Source organism: Penicillium brevicompactum, assembly GCF_028827555.1.
Source record: "Penicillium brevicompactum strain IBT 35665 chromosome Unknown utg000006l_segment0_segment0, whole genome shotgun sequence".
Classification (NCBI taxonomy): Eukaryota; Fungi; Ascomycota; class Eurotiomycetes; order Eurotiales; family Aspergillaceae; genus Penicillium; species Penicillium brevicompactum.
Window position 1 is genome coordinate 3,159,854 of NW_026623209.1, and position 15,655 is coordinate 3,175,508.

The 15,655-nt window shown below is 50.4% G+C and overlaps 4 protein-coding genes across 4 annotated transcripts; 3 read left to right on the plus strand and 1 right to left on the minus strand.

The window, feature by feature from the left end:
* Window positions 1-312: 312 nt before the first annotated feature.
* On the minus strand, window positions 313-4,838 carry N7506_009405 (TRAPPII-specific subunit TRS120; the record flags this gene model as incomplete). The annotated part of the gene is made up of 3 exons (XM_056958698.1): window positions 313-3,579; window positions 3,630-4,597; window positions 4,673-4,838. 3 exons carry the CDS (start codon window positions 4,836-4,838, stop codon window positions 313-315), a joined length of 4,401 nt encoding a protein of 1,466 aa, XP_056808088.1.
* A 707-nt stretch (window positions 4,839-5,545) lies between these two features.
* On the plus strand, window positions 5,546-10,835 carry N7506_009406 (histidine kinase-like ATPase domain-containing protein; the record flags this gene model as incomplete). Its single annotated transcript, XM_056958699.1, has 3 exons — window positions 5,546-5,673; window positions 5,730-10,188; window positions 10,269-10,835. 3 exons carry the CDS (start codon window positions 5,546-5,548, stop codon window positions 10,833-10,835), a joined length of 5,154 nt encoding a protein of 1,717 aa, XP_056808089.1.
* Window positions 10,836-11,483: 648 nt separating this feature from the next.
* On the plus strand, window positions 11,484-13,877 carry pabA (aminodeoxychorismate synthase pabA; the record flags this gene model as incomplete). Its single annotated transcript, XM_056958700.1, has 1 exon — window positions 11,484-13,877. The coding sequence occupies one exon, from the start codon at window positions 11,484-11,486 to the stop codon at window positions 13,875-13,877; it is 2,394 nt and encodes a 797-aa protein (XP_056808090.1).
* A 620-nt stretch (window positions 13,878-14,497) lies between these two features.
* On the plus strand, window positions 14,498-15,576 carry med6 (mediator complex subunit MED6; the record flags this gene model as incomplete). The annotated part of the gene is made up of 3 exons (XM_056958701.1): window positions 14,498-14,588; window positions 14,644-15,005; window positions 15,052-15,576. The coding sequence occupies 3 exons, from the start codon at window positions 14,498-14,500 to the stop codon at window positions 15,574-15,576; spliced, it is 978 nt and encodes a 325-aa protein (XP_056808091.1).
* Window positions 15,577-15,655: the final 79 nt, after the last annotated feature.

Here is a 15,655-nt window from a genome sequence, read left to right on the forward strand (position 1 = left end):
TATAGCCCTGCAAGTAGCAAGGATGTACGAGAAATTGAACACAGGATCTCTGGAGATGCCTCAGCAAACATACCCCTGGGCCTATCTAGTATAGCCCAAGGGAACAGTAGTAGAAATCTTAGGAAATGGGACATAATAACGATAGATGCTCTATGTTTCTAGAATCATATGCTTGGCTTCATCACGCAAAGGTAGGTTGGGGTTTGTACAAAGATTTGGGGTATGCTACATAGTCATCATGAAGTTAGGCTACAAAGGAAACCGTATCACGTGTATCAATCTCGAAGGTCGACCGAAAAATCAAAATGAGCATCATGAGTCACTGGCATGGATGATACACAGTTCCTTTGCATGCCAGATACGTCGGCGGCGCACGACATCCGCACCAAAGGTATCTTTGATACCACCTTCGTCATGGGGAGCTGTAGCATCGGCGTTTTGGGCATGGGCGTCGATGAGAGATGGTCGCAGAAGGCGGGCTTCCTCGACACTGGCGCCAAATTCGTATTCTCCCCGACAGAGCACGGTCAGACCAATGGAGATTTGGGCGGACTCGCCACTCGGGAGAATAGGAAGAGCCTGTTGTAGCATGCCGGTCCAAACGAGGCGACGAGTGAGATCAAGCGCGACATTGTTTGGCTGGTGGCGGAGACTTGGTTGAAGACGGAGAAGAGGATGGATCGGGCGGGATGAGCGGTTGTGGACAGTGACGGTCAAAGTGAGGAGATCATCTGTCTTGACCCGGAAGCGAGAACGGCCGGTTTGTTCGATTGCTTCTGAATCGCCGGATGAAGATGGCGAGGCCATGGAGAACGTCATCTCGATGTCTTCGAGACGAATTGCTTCAACCATGCGGTTGTTCAGTCTGATGTTTCGTAGGTCGATGGATCCCTCGCGGCCTGTAGCTGGTTCTTTCCAGCCTCCAAGAACTCTCTTGAGAAGTTCCTCCCGGAACCAGAAGGCTTCGCGAGAGGCCGCTTCGGCTTCAAATGATAGTTTGTTGGCGCTGACGACGAATTGTCGCCTGGTGCCGGTGTTCACCACAGGAATGGCGGCGTGGGGGTTGTCAAGGTAGACGCGCGGCATGACGAGAACGAAGCGAGAGACTTGTCCAGGCTGCAGCTCTCCACCAACAGAGTACTGGCCATTCGTGTTATCCTCGCTCTTCGTCTCAACCGAAAGTGCCTCTAATGACTGCTCGCTCACGCGCAGCCATACAGAGACTGGACTTGGCCAGGCGTTGCGCAGATCGACTAGCACAACGCAATGGTCAGGCCCATAGGCACCATTGCCAAGGCGACTCAGAACCTGTGAAAAGGGATCATTGTCTTGAGTAGAAAGCGACGCATCAGATCCCTTCACTGACTCGACGGGTGGCTCGATGTTGTTCTTCCATGCAAAGTCACCGCTGAACGGGAGAATGTCGCAGCGGGCAACCTCCACGCTTGCATTCACTGTGACCGTCAACGGTACAAACAACTGGCGTGTATAGAACACATCAGGCAATTCACCTGGGGCTGCGTTCAAGCGGGAATAGTCAATTTGCACCGTGGTTTCCTGCAAGCCAGGCTTTCCGAGGACATCAACTGTAAATGTCGCCTTTTCGCCTGCCGCAATCGAGCAATCACTCGAGTCTTGACCCTCACGGCGCCACCGCAAAGCCGGATTGGTCGCCAGTTTCAACTCCAGTTCGTACGTCTCAACGGGCAGCAGGTCCTTGTTGCTCAATGCAGATTGAAGCTGCTTTGTCGTTGAGTCTTGGAAAGAGAATAGAACGAAGTCCACGGGACAGGTAGAGGCATTTTGGAGAGTAATGGTGAAGGTCTTGACTTCACCCTCAAGTACCATCATTGCTGATTGCGACAAGGACATTGACTCAATCACAAGGGATGGCTGCCTAGCGATTACCTTGACTTCACGAGAAGTAGCTTCAGGTCCTTTCTTGATATCGACCTTGCCATCCTTGGAGGTTGTTGAGCTCCAGGAAATTGGCCGCGCCGTCAGAGGCTGCTTGGCACACAGCCCTGTTCGCTTGAACTTCACGTCGGGGTCTGGCTTCCAAAATGTGTTGAAAATGGGGAATCTTCGCATCCGACAGTAACGAACCTTCACGACGCAACCTGTGATATTAAGATTGCCTTCCCCTTGGGCGACACCAGTCACAATGATATCCTGGATAGAGAGCGGGGCGAGGATAATGTTTTCCGCGACAGCATCGAGTGACACACCCAAGCGCAAATGTTCAATCTCAACCTCGAACTCGTAGGGATTCTGGAGGGTGACTCGGTAAGAGGCATGCTCATCAGCCACTGTGATAACTTCCAATGCCTTGCTGCTGGCCTTTGCGAAAGGATTATACAGGAATGGATCCTTCTTCGATGTTTGAGAAGTAGTGGTGACTGCATCCAGTTCTGTCTTAGACCGTCGTACGGGCCGTTTAGGATCCGGAAGTGCCAGCGGCTGAACATCACGCACTAGGAAGTCGTCCCAATACTCGGCTACCATGTCCGAGGCACCTAGCCTAGATCCTGCGCCTACGGTTCGCTTGATGTTGTTCAGAAGACGGACTTGTTCGTCCTGTGGGAGGTATGGTGGGTTTCGGTACCCTTCTCCTAACATGATATCACCTCGAATAGTCTGGAGGAGCTCGACCGTGAAACGCAGAACGCCGTTGAAATCGGGAAGTGCTTCACAACAGTTTATGCAGGCCTTTAGAACATCAATCTTCAAGTTCAAATCACCATAACGGTCCAGAACTACATGTCTGAACGCCCTTTCAGCAATGCTTGCCACTGAGTCATATTCAGCGCCTTCCTGCAATCCGCCTGCGGCGGAAGATTGACTGGACCTCTTCTCCCATTCATAGAAAGATGAAGGCTGGACACCGTAAATTTCGCCAATGGTCGCAAGAAGAAGACGGACGCTGCTCTCCATGTTTCCAGATCCCGTGTCGAGGGCATTGACGTCAAATGCTGTATCGCTAAGTGAAGCCAACCCGGCAGCTGGGTGAATGCCAACCTCTGCAGCACCAATCTTTCGCGCCTGGACTAGACTTGGAACCATCACAGAGAGAAGTTCGCGCAATATGAAGGCTTTCTTCCTCGGTAAGTCCAGAGTATTCAAAACCGACACAACGCCCACGATGATGGGTACAGCATCGGTGGCTGGTAAATCTGCTCCGGCAGCCATTGGCAGGGCTTTGTATAAGAAATTGGCAATCTCCGACTTTCGAAGCAATACAGTCCCGCGAGGAAGCTCGGGCTGGAGGAGGGGTACCAAAGTTTCGTTCATCACGATATGTTTCAAGGCGTTGTCATCCAAGGCACCGTCACGAACGCGAGCCGAAACCATCAATCTGGCTAATCGAATGACTGTCTCCGAGAAGACCAACTGGGGAAGGGGCTCGTCGGTGATGTTGGCAGCGCGGTTGTAAAGATTCAGGATGTTGTTGGAAAGGTCTGGCAAGAGGTTGGCTAGGTTGTGCAAGGAAACAACTCGGTTACCAGTGCTGCTGGGAGTCACTGAATCCCTTGAAGGTTTAGAAGATTTATCGGCAACTGGATACAGAACCGATGGAATCTAACAGCCGTCTATTAGCGAAGGTTTCTAAGCGGGTTTCCATCACATACCTGGAAGTCCATTCCTGCCCACCCAAACATGATCAGACAAAGAAGAATTGTCTCGAGAGCTTTGGCGTGCCAAATGTAGTCACTCCCAGCACGGGCGTTGTTGACTGCCTCGGTTAGTTCTTTGAGGGCGTCGGGCCACCGTCCTGCCTGCAGAAACAGTGTACCAATGACGACACCAGCGCGACCCCTAATGCGGTTTTTCGTTCTATCTGTGGCACTCATGTTGCTGACAGACATTCGGTCACGGCTATGCTCCTTTGGAGAAGCTATTGACGGGGTTCTGCTGTTGGAGTTTGTGCGACTGGATAGGTGAATCGATCGGGTAATTTCGTCGAACGTGGTGGGAGTCTCATGATCACTCGGGGCAGGGGAGCTAGCGTTGGAGCTCAATGGGGTGTCTTGACCACCACTCGGGCTCGAGGGTAGCTGTGCGGGAAGAGTCATCCGGTTTAGCAGTCGATCTACCGGTCTGGGTCTCAATTCTGGGTTGCGATGTGGGCCCCAGGAGAAGGCCTTGGGTGATTCAATTGAAGGAATGGCCTGGATTGTCTTCGCAAACTCGTCCAATTCCGCAAGTAGGACCGCAGTCACGTCGCAGAGTACGGTCTTCATCGTCGTGGCCTTGGAGGCCTGGGGCGGGGGGACCCAAAGGACATTGTCCGGGCCATTGGTGACCTTGTCTAATCCCTCATGGTCGAATACCAACAATTGGTTGACCAATGCTCGCGGGTTCCTCTCCTTCACCCCCTCGAGCTCCTCCAGCAGGGAATCGAGCCCGTCTGGGTTTGGGTGCTTCTGGTTTCCACCGCTGCTCGGCGGTAATTCTTTTCCATCCGCTATAGCAATAATCACGAGCGGCTCTCTGTATATCTCAAATGGGAACAATTCGAGGTGCGAGGTTGGAGGGACCGAGAAGGCAAGATCGTAGAGAATCAATCCGGTAGGGAAGGCCAGCGGCGAGAACATGTCTAAATACAACTATGTCAGCATTGGTCCCATCATATTGGCAATGGGCATGACATTCAACATGTCATTTCGCATACTTCTGTTTGGCCGCGCATCGGGGCTGATATCCCCTAGCCGAACTACATTCTCGGCTTGTAGTCGGGCAGCGAAACTTAAGAATCGCGAGCGCTTGATCTTGCCGATAGGTAGTAGAAGCGCCCTGAGGCGCACAGGCGCAATTGGGGAAAGAGGGTCGACTCCCATCTCTGCTCAAACTGAATGAGTTGAGGGTTGGCGATAATAGGCCCGCATGCACACAGTTCACAAGCTCCCAAACTGCATTAGTTGCGGTGATGGAGCAAAACAATAACCGAGATGCCCCAAGTAAGGAGTTCCGGTAGTGACCCCGCGCTGATAATTTGCGACAACAATCAGCGAACTGCCAGATCTGCTTCTAGACTACTGAGCTCCGAACAACAATGGACTTGATAACCCATGCTGACTAACCTTTTGCATGGATGGCCCAAACAGCGACCCGTAAATCTACAGTGGGTACTTCCATCACCACACTTTTTACGTGTGAAGACAGGTACCGGTACTTGATTAAGCTAAGGCGGGGGCATGTGGCAGTTTGATCCCCGATAAGGATAAGCCACCATCACCTCCGCACTCTCCGAGCAGTTTTGTGTTGATCTTCTTGCGTCTCTGCCTTATCCTTACCTTCGCGTCCTTTGCTTTCGTTTCTTGCATTTTGCGCCAAATCTAGCATTTACTCAGCATCCTTCGATATCTGTACAACACCGTTCACAGTCTATTCCTGGACATCACACACCCTCCAAGCTGTCAGACTTACTGCAGCTCAGAGCCCGATTCGATCAAAGTGTCATTTGTTTGCATCGAAATGATCTAGATAAACACCTCGGACTTGAGAGCACTCATTCGGGACTTTCCACAGCCAACATACCGTGGACATGGCCACTAAGGTGGACTTCAACGCCTTGAAGGCCCGGACCATGGGGTCTGGGGCTGACGAGGAAGCAGTGACAGTAGACACCAGAGGGCTGATCTCCAAAGTCCTCGCTCGTTATTCCGGGAAATGGTAAGTGTGTTTCATAAATGGAGAGATGCAGGTGCTGAGATACATATCAACAACAGGACAGTCCTACGAGAGATGATTCAGAATGCCGCCGATGCGTCTGCCACGAAAGTCACGATCAAGTTTGAAACTATCCCATCAACTACGATACCGTCACCTACAACGAACGATCCTACTGCGCACCTTAAGCACACTATCACTAACCACGCACTGCGGCGCCTCCTCGTCTCAAACAATGGATCCCCATTTAGCGAGAAAGACTGGGCACGACTCAAGCGAATTGCGGACGGAAACCCTGACGAAACAAAGATCGGTGCATTCGGCGTTGGATTCTACAGTGTGTTTGATGATTGCGAGGAGCCCTTTGTGTCTTCCGGTAACCAGGCTATGGCCTTTTACTGGAAAGGCAATGCACTGTTCACCCGTCGTTTAGACCTTGGTGAAGCTGGAAGTCCAGACACAACATTTGTCTTGGACTACCGTAATGATACATCTCCCGTGCCCTCCTTACTACAACTGTGTCAATTTTTGTCCAGCAGTTTGACGTTCGTCTCGCTACAGGAGATAGAACTATGGCTAGATGACTGGACTCTACTTCGCCTTTCGAAGAAGACAGCCCCCAGTGTTGAGGTTCCGATTCCGAGAGATATCGACACCAAGACACCAGAAGGGCTGATGAAGATCGTGAACGTCACTCGGGAGATTGCCCAAGTCGACGCTTCATGGATGCGAATCGTGGAATGGAATCCTAATGCAAGTATCCTGAGTCTCGATAATATTCGCGACACGACCAGCTCGCTGCGGTCCTTTTTTTCCAAATTCACGCAAACTGCGCCAGAGAAGCAACCCAACAAAAAGCCAGAGTTGGAGCGCCCAGAGGACTCGGGTAATTTGAGTGCTATGCTCTCAGCATCGGTCTTTTTGCACATTAATACGGCCTCTCTGCAGCCTTCCATCAGTAGAGACTTGGCAAAGGAGCTGGAACGAGCGACTCGGAAGCCACCACCAAAGAAAGCCACGCTTGCGATCTTGACCCCTTCATATGATGCCAGCATGGCGAGTGAAGCATCTTCATCACAGTCAGAGGTTCTATCATCCATTCTACCAACAAAAGCCGGAAGGGTCTTCATTGGATTTCCTACAGCACAAACGACTGGTTTGAACGCTCATGTTTCAGCGCCATCTGTAATCCCTACTGTTGAGCGCGAGAGTATCGATCTCAACACCCGATATATCAGCAAGTGGAATCTCGAAATGCTACGCGCAGTGGGGATCGTTTGTCGAATCGCCTGGTCCGCGGAAATGGCTACGATCAAATCCAAATTGCAGATCAAAATCGGCCCATCCCGCACTAAAGTCCGTAAGGATGACATTGTGGATGTTCTACCTGAAGCGATCCATACCGCGAACCAATTTGTATTCCGCGAATCTACACCTTCGTCGATTTTGGGGCAGACAATTGAGGATGCCTTCTGGATGTGTAACAAGAACGCGTCTATTGAGATTTTGTCCACATGTGGCGTTATTCCCAGTCATCAGACTCGCATTGCACCGAAAGAATTAAGCTTCATGGACTCAATACCTGCCTTGCCTGATGACTTTGTCCATGGTGCCAAGGAGTTTGTCAGAAGACTCACTGATTTCGGTCTGGTGACAGACATCACTGTCTCGGACATCAAACGTGAATTGGAATCAAACACTCTGCGGGCTAACCAGGTCATTGAGTTCATCTCCTGGCTTGGTCGCAAATCTGTCACTGGCCAGCTGGATGGGCTTTCAATTCAAAGCTTGCTGCGTGTTGCAGTGGCCAATGATGAAGGAACAGACGGAGTCCCCACTCGTTTGATCATCTTTGCAGATATCACTGAATTCTTGAACCCCCAACGCATCCCCGCGGATCTTCCCATACCACCAAGCGTGTTGCCATTCCGCTTTACCAAGTCTTTGGGCAAGCAAGAGCTGGAAGCATTGGGATGGGTCGAGCTCCAGGTAGTTCCTTGGTTACGATGGATCGTCAACAACGCTGGCAATCGCAGTATCTTTTCGGTTGATCAGGATATCACGAAGACGCCAGCTTTCTCGGGTCAGATTCTTCCTGTGCTGTCAAAGCAATGGGATGCTCTCAGCTCAGCGTCTAAACAAAGTGTTGTTACAATAATCCAACCTCAGACGGTGATCCCAACACGGCTGGGAATGAAACAGCCCGCAGAAACATACTTTGCTTCTGTGCGTCTCTTCGATGACCTTCCCGTTATCCACGGCCTGAATGGGGTGAAAGAGAAAATTCTTGTCTCGCTCGGTGTTCGCAAAACCGTGGAGCTTGGCGTTATTTTCGATCGTCTCATCAACACCCCGGCCATTGGCGACACCAAAAGTGGGCCTGCGCCACGGAAATGGAATCATGTTGATCTCATCCGCTATCTTGCCTCGGTGCGGGAGGACATCCCTGTGAATGATATCCAGAGATTGAAGTCCACGAGCATTTGTACTGCTGAGAGTGGAAGTGTCTCCGATGGTACTCGATACAAAATTTCTGATCTGTACGAGCCAAAGGATGTGTTCCGAGCTCTCGGTATGCCGATCATAGAATGGCCGGGTATCTACAACAGCAACAGCAATGAGGGTAGATTCCTTACAATGATGGGCCTAAGAAGCTACCCACCGGCTTCGGAGCTCATCCGGCTTATGGCAACGGGGAGTACAGAGAAGGACAGTCGAGCTACCAAGGCACTGTCATACTTCCTTGAAGAATATCACACGATTGGCTATGGTTCGTTTGACATAAGTGCTGTGTCAGTACCATTCCTTCCCATTGAAGGCTCGGACAGCCTAAGCGTGCCTAAGAAGTGCTTCACCGATGAAGGTGCGGCATTGTTTGGCTTCAAAATCCTTCGAAAGAATCTCCACCCTCATGCCTCAAAGCTTGGTGTCAAACCTCATCCTCCCATGACAGATTGTCTCCATGTTCTCGCACAGAAGCCTCCTACTAATAATGCAGATGCTCGGACCTTGTTCAAGTATTTAGCAGGCAGGGTGTCAGAATTGACTCAACAAAACATAGATCGCACAGGAATGACTCCCATCGTTCCGATCGTCATGCGTGACCAGTCCGAGAAGGGTGCGAAGACTCGACTTGTTGCGCCCAAATTGTGCTATCTTGGAGACGGAGAGGATTATAAGGACATCTTCGACTTTGTCAATTTCGGTCTAGAAGCAAACTTATTCCTCATGGCTGTTGGCTCGAAACGAGAGCCTACGAAAGTTGAGATTGCACGGATACTGGTCAAGGAACCGGCTCGGATCAACGCTGCATTCCAGAGTTCTGATAAATACCTCATGCTTCTCAGGACCCTTGCAGAGCACCTTCCAACCTTGAAGAAGGATAGAGATCTGTTCATGGAAATGAAGAAAGCCAGATTCCTTCTTGCTAGCCGAGATCTGCCTCCGAGTGCGGTGGATCAGCCTAAGAATGAAAAGGCTGCTGGTCAAAGTTTGAACGACGACGACGACGACGAACTGGACGTCAGGCAATGGGAATTGACATCGCCTAGAGACATTGTCGTGGTTGATGATTTCCAAAGCTTCAACCTGTTCAAACAGCACATTTTTGCCGCACCTCAAGAAGAAGCGTTGGAGAACTTTTACACTGCTCTTGGTGCTATTCCACTAAGCAGCCTTGTCGAAGAGCAGATGCGGGTTGGCCATCTGACGCCTGATCAAAGATCATCCCGCCAGCTGCATAAGCTGATTCTTGAACGCACGCGTCTTTTCTTCCACGATCAGCCATCAGACTCTATCCTGCATGATACTCGTTGGCTAGAAAATTCTTTCAAGGTGCAGACTGTGACTGCTATCAGTCTTACAAGATCTCTCAAGGGACGACGGGTCTCACACACACAGAAACGAAATGCGATCGTCGATCGCTTATCCACGGGGTGGACCATGTGTATTCGCCCAGATCAATTTGACCTGTATGAAGTTAGTCAATCGCTGGTGCATTTGATCTTGAAGCGACCCAAACTCCATTCAACCCTCACGCTGGAGATGTTGCTGAAAACGGATCTGCTGGAACTGCGAGCACGTGGCTACAATGTGGAGCGTATTTTGAGACAGAAGGCCCAAGAAGCTCGAGTCGCAGAAGACAAACGCCAGAAGCAAGTCGAGGAGGAGAGACGCCTTATACAGGAGAGAGAAGCTGCGTGGGCAGCAACTCAAACCCAGCGTGCTGAGCAAGAGAGAGCTGAATCGCAGGCACAGGCGCAAACACAAGAAAATTCCATGCCTGGTGTTTTCCCGGAGTCGCCCAACAGCAAGACCGTGTCTGCAGAAGCACATGCACCGCCGGCAGAGCCTGCTCCAGAACGTCCTAGCAGGGGGCTATTCGCCAATCTCTCTAAACGATTTGGTTTGGATAAAACCCCTGGCTCCGAGGAGCAATCTCGCTCACCTCTCCCTGAAACATCCACACCCCCCACCCCCCACCCTACTCTCCCAATGACCCCCAAAACCAGGGCCAGAGTCAGACCAAGCGTCCGGAACAAACCGTATCATCTAACTCGCCGCACCGTTTAAACTCTGAACTCCTTTCTGCCGTCCAGGCATGTCGACCACACGGATCCTCTGACGTCTACAGCCGACCAGAAACGAACCAAATTCAAGAAAGCAAGTCCTACTGCGATGAACGGCCAAGCCACGATCTCGAGTTTGTCGCCACACTGCCCAAGAGTGGTATGAACGTTCTGTTCACCAAGTCAGTTGTAGACCGATCTTCCTTCCTGGCCACCAATCGTGCAGGGTTCAACCTCTTTGCATCAGTCTTACTTGACTGTGGTTCTATCTTCTCCATGCGGGCTGACAGCTTGAGCATCTTCTACGATCCCGGCGGCAAAACCATTGCGTTCAACCGTGCGGGGAGCATCTTCTGCAACTACTTCTATTTCCAGACATTGCAAGAGAAGGCGCTGCTGCAGCAATCCACAGATCGCACGGATGCCATCGTCTATTGGTGGGTGATCTTGTGTCACGAGCTGGCGCACAACTTGGTTGGAGATCACAGCTCCGCGCACAGCTACTACACTGAGGGATTTGTTGCGCAGTATTTCCCCAAGGTCGCTGTTAAGATTGCTTCCTTGCAAACGACTGAAAACACCCAGTCCTTGATCTAGACGGATATTGACCTAGACCCATTTTGATAGATTTTGCTATGTTGAATACCCACTTTGCTAGGCAGTGTCAAAAGATGTAAATTCTTCAATTTCACCACCATTGTATGTCCATGGAGAAGATCGGCGTAGTCAGATTCCAAGGTAGAGCAGCATACTGTTGTGAAACATCCCCCACAGTAAGAATACACGCTTTCGTCCGATCTTGCATAGAAATATCTTGATTTCGAACTGTTCGCGAACAATAGAGGTGAAGTACACGGGTTTCCCCGGTTCCCCTTTTAGGACATATGACGCCCGGCTCCGACATACCTGAATGAGAAAATGCCTCCTGAATTATTCCACCTTGGACATCCACTATATAAACCGAAAGTTTTCTCGTAAAAAGTCGGACTATACGGACTGGCCTTGCCACCGATGGAGAGCCGTTCCGTCGGTACCCGCTTTTGACCTTTTCCTCGTTAACCTTAATTTTTTCGGACTTTTGCCTCAACGTCTGCATTGTTGATCTCTCCTTAATTGCACCTCATTAGCATCTCCTGCAGATATTGCATCTGCACAAAAAATCTCCGGTCTCGAGAGGCAACTTCTCCGGGACAGATCGTTGGCCCGCGTTGATTTTTCCGGGGCCAAGCAATCACATCTATCGCCATGGCCCCAATGCTCGGGGACTGGGATGCCCCTACCACCTCAGCATCCAATTCCGATGCATGCTCTTCTCAAAAAAGCATCCTCTACATCGATGCCTATGACTCATTTTCTTACAATGTGGTGGCCATGCTCGAGGAGACCCTCGGGGTCAAAGTGACCGTGATCACCATTGACTCACCATGGCCCGACTCCAATATGAACGAGTTCCTCCAGCATTTCGAGGCCATTGTTCTAGGCCCAGGTCCAGGAGATCCTAACATCTCCAGCGATGTCGGTATCATGAGAGATGTCTGGGACCTGCAAGGCTCAGAGCTGTTGCCCGTTTTTGGAATTTGCCTGGGCTTTCAGAGTCTTTGCCTTCACCACGGGGTCCCCATTGAACGACTACCATATCCAATTCATGGCCAGATTCACCAAATATCATCAACCGGAAAGAATATCTTTGAGCAGTTGCCGAAGATCGAAGTGACGCTTTATCACTCGCTCTACGCAAATTCTGCCTCTGCTTCAGCACCCGACTTGGAATACCTGGCTTGGTTGGCTCTGAAGGATCGCCCTGAAGCGCAGATCCCCATGGCAGCTCGGCATATCAAAAAGCCATTTTGGGGCGTCCAGTTCCATCCGGAATCATGCAAATCAGACATCAACGCTTGCAAGTCTCTGCTTCAAAATTGGTGGAAGATGGCGTTAGCTTTCAACAAGAATGTTGGAAGAGGAGGTTATTGCTCTCTTCCTGACACAGTCATAAGTCCAAATACTATACTCAGTCCATTCCCAGACGCTGCATACGAAATGCTCAAATTGAGCAAGTCAACATCAAAGATTTCCGCTTCCAGGTCCTTCCAGCGATCTGGCCTGACAGCTGAAGCAATAAGCGAGCTTCTCAACATGCCAGGCTCGCCTTCGGTTCTGTTCCAATCTAACGGGCAATACAACATTGTCTCGGTTCCGAGTCCCGGCTCTTGGCGTCTGGAGTATTATGTTGAGACGCACGAGTTGCGACTGCTCCAAATTTATGGCGACTGCAAGGTGACCAAAAGCTGTGTCTCTGTGGTTCAATTGTGGGATGCTTTGCGGTATCTGATGGAAATGAAGAAAGTTAATGCGGGAAACACAGAGGTGCCATTCTGGGGTGGCTTTCTAGGATACTTTTCCTATGAGTTAGGCCTCACTTGTCTCCCCCATCCAGGAACAGCACAAGCTTCTGAGCCGCCAAGGCCTCAGAGCAGCGGCGGATCTTCTGACCCGCTGGGAACTCCGCCTGATGTGAGCCTCCTGTGGTGTGAAAGAAGCATTGTTCTCGAGAATAATACAGGCAACATCGTCATTCAATCTACCCGCGAAGATGATAATGCCCCTCTGGGCTGGCTTGACGAAACCCTCCAATCTTTGGAGGCGTTGACAGATTCCAGGAATGAGACCGACTCGGATCAAGTTCTGGACTCTATTCTCTCGCAGAGCAGGATTCAGCTTCCGGAAGAAACGAAATATAAAGAGCAGATTGAAAAATGCAAAGCAGAAATGGAAGCCGGCGAGTCATATGAGCTGTGTCTGACCTCCGAAACGAAAATCACCCTTCCAGTCCCAGAAGATGAATCAACGCGAGTCGCCTTCCCCTGGAAGCTCTACAGACGCCTCAAAGCCTACAACCCAGCTGCATTCAGTGCATTCGCCGAATTAGGCGATACCAAAATAGCCAGCAGCAGCCCGGAATGCTTCCTCAACTGGGATCGCGAGTCAACACTGGAAATGAAGCCTATGAAAGGCACAGTTCGCAAATCCCCAGGTATGACCATGGAGAAGGCATGCGAGATTCTCGGCTCGACCAAAGAAATGGCCGAAAACCTTATGATTGCAGATCTGATCCGTCATGATCTGTACGGAATCTGCGGGTCCGGGGGCGTGCATGTGGAGAAATTGCTCGAAGTCGCAGACTACGGTCGTGTGTTTTCGATGATCACCCATATTAAGGGCACGATCCGTCTGAATCATCCTGGCTTCGCCGTTCGGCACATGCCGCAGCTGAAGACGCCTAATATGGCTGTGCATGGATTGACGACTCTTCAGCGATGTCTGCCTCCGGGTTCCATGACTGGTGCACCAAAGGAGAGATCCTGTATGCATCTCCGGGCGATTGAGAATCGTAAACGTTCGATTTACTCTGGAGTCATGGGATTTTTGGATCTCGGTGGGGGTGGAAGCTTCAATGTTTTGATTCGTTCTGCTTTTACTTGCTCGGCTGGCTCGGATTATACTGAGAAGAAGCTTCAGACTTGGCGCATTGGTGCTGGTGGGGCTATTACCATGCTCAGCACAGCGGAGGGAGAATGGGACGAGATGCTGACCAAGCTTCGTGTTGTTTGCAACATTTTCAGGCCGTTGGATAAGAACTAGGGGGCTCTCTGTTCTTTCCTGGGTGTTTTGGAAGGTGATAAGTAAGATGGCTTCGTTTTTGGAAGTCGTACTTGTCGTACATATCATGATCTATGCATTTCCTTGCTTTCAACATTGGGATATATGTGTGGTATAGAGATTCGATTCAACATTCAGCGCTGGCGTTTGGACTTTCTTCTTGGATTTAAATAGACAAACATTTGTGACATAAAGCATGCTTAGAATTGTGGCTATCCATGGATATAGAAGTGGTTTCTTAAGTCATAGATTTTCTTTGGTCGTATATCAGCTGCAGAATACCTCATGTTTGCGGTGGGATATGATACTCATACCACGTTATGAAGATGTAGCCAATGCCCTCGGTCCTTTCCCGAGAAGAAGTGCACAGAACAAGAGGAAAGAGAAGAAAAAGAAATCGAAATCGAAAAAAAGACATGTCCATACCAAAAGGTCCAAGGTGACGCCTAAGCATTTTATAGTTGGGTGCAAACATGCCAAACACTGCATCATCTCCGCTTCAGCTTCCGCGGCTTCGATCTTGAACACCTCCAATTTGGCAAAAGTTCGTCACGACTTTGAATAGACTCGAGATCGCTCGGTCTATAAATTAAGCGCGACAAATGGCGGGTCAAGATGCCTCCATGGAAGAGATCCTCTGGCGGTCACCCCCGCACGTTCAGATGATGGGGGGTTTCCTCCACTCAAACAACAGTGAGTGAGACTGCACATAAAGCCAATTTTTGAAACTCACAATTGGATTAATTAGTTCTGTTCTACTTTGCCGAGTCACCCTTCTTCGATCCCACTTCCAACAACGCCTCACTCGCCATTCAAGCCAATTACAACGACGCATTCCGCCATTTCGTCGAGACACGCGAAGCTTTCGAGGCCCGGTTGAAGACAATGCAAGGACTCGAATTCATCGTCTCATATGATCCTCTCCAAGCAACCGCTCAAACAAACGGTCAATTCACCCAAGAGCCTTCCAATGTCTGGGTGATCCGAAAACAAAACCGGCGCAAGAGATCTGGGCTAGACGACGAGGTTGTCGTGATTTCCACTTACTTCATTGTCGGTGACTGCATCTACATGGCTCCATCAGTAGCCAGTGTAGTAGGCAATCGAATCGTAAGCTTCCCTTTGCCAACTTCCATACAATTCTAACCACGTCCAGCTCTCGGCCGTAACCTCTCTATCACAACTCATGAAAACCGCCTCAACCCTTCCAACCTTCACATCTTCCTATGGGCACACTTACATGCCACCTGGCGCTCGCAAAGAGAAAGAATCTCAGTCTCAATCCCAGCAGAGCAAAGAGCCTACGCCCATGCCAGAAGCTCTCCCAGACTCGCAATCCTCCAAAGGCCTCAACGTGGCTGGCACATCCAATATCCAAGATACGCGCACTCTAGCTGAGTCATTCAGTCTGCTCACGCGCTATGGGGAGGAATTCATGGACGAAAGTCCGCTCGTTGGCGAGCCTGGCTCGTTTATTCTATCCAGGAATGGTGAGACTGCTGGCAAGGCGGCACCGAAACCTACTGTTCCTGCTGTAGCTGCAGCTGCTAGTGGAACCCCTCTGCCGGTGCGAGCATCAACTCCGCAGGTTCGGGTTGAGACGCCGGGGAAAACGGAAAAGAGTCCACCGCCAAGTGGTAGTGGTGATAAGGGAAAGAAAAAGAAGCGTGTTGTTAGTTGAGTTGCGTTATACCCTTTGTGATTTCATGGCGTTTGGATTGGATTTGGATACGTCTTGCATTTACGGAGACTTCAATTTA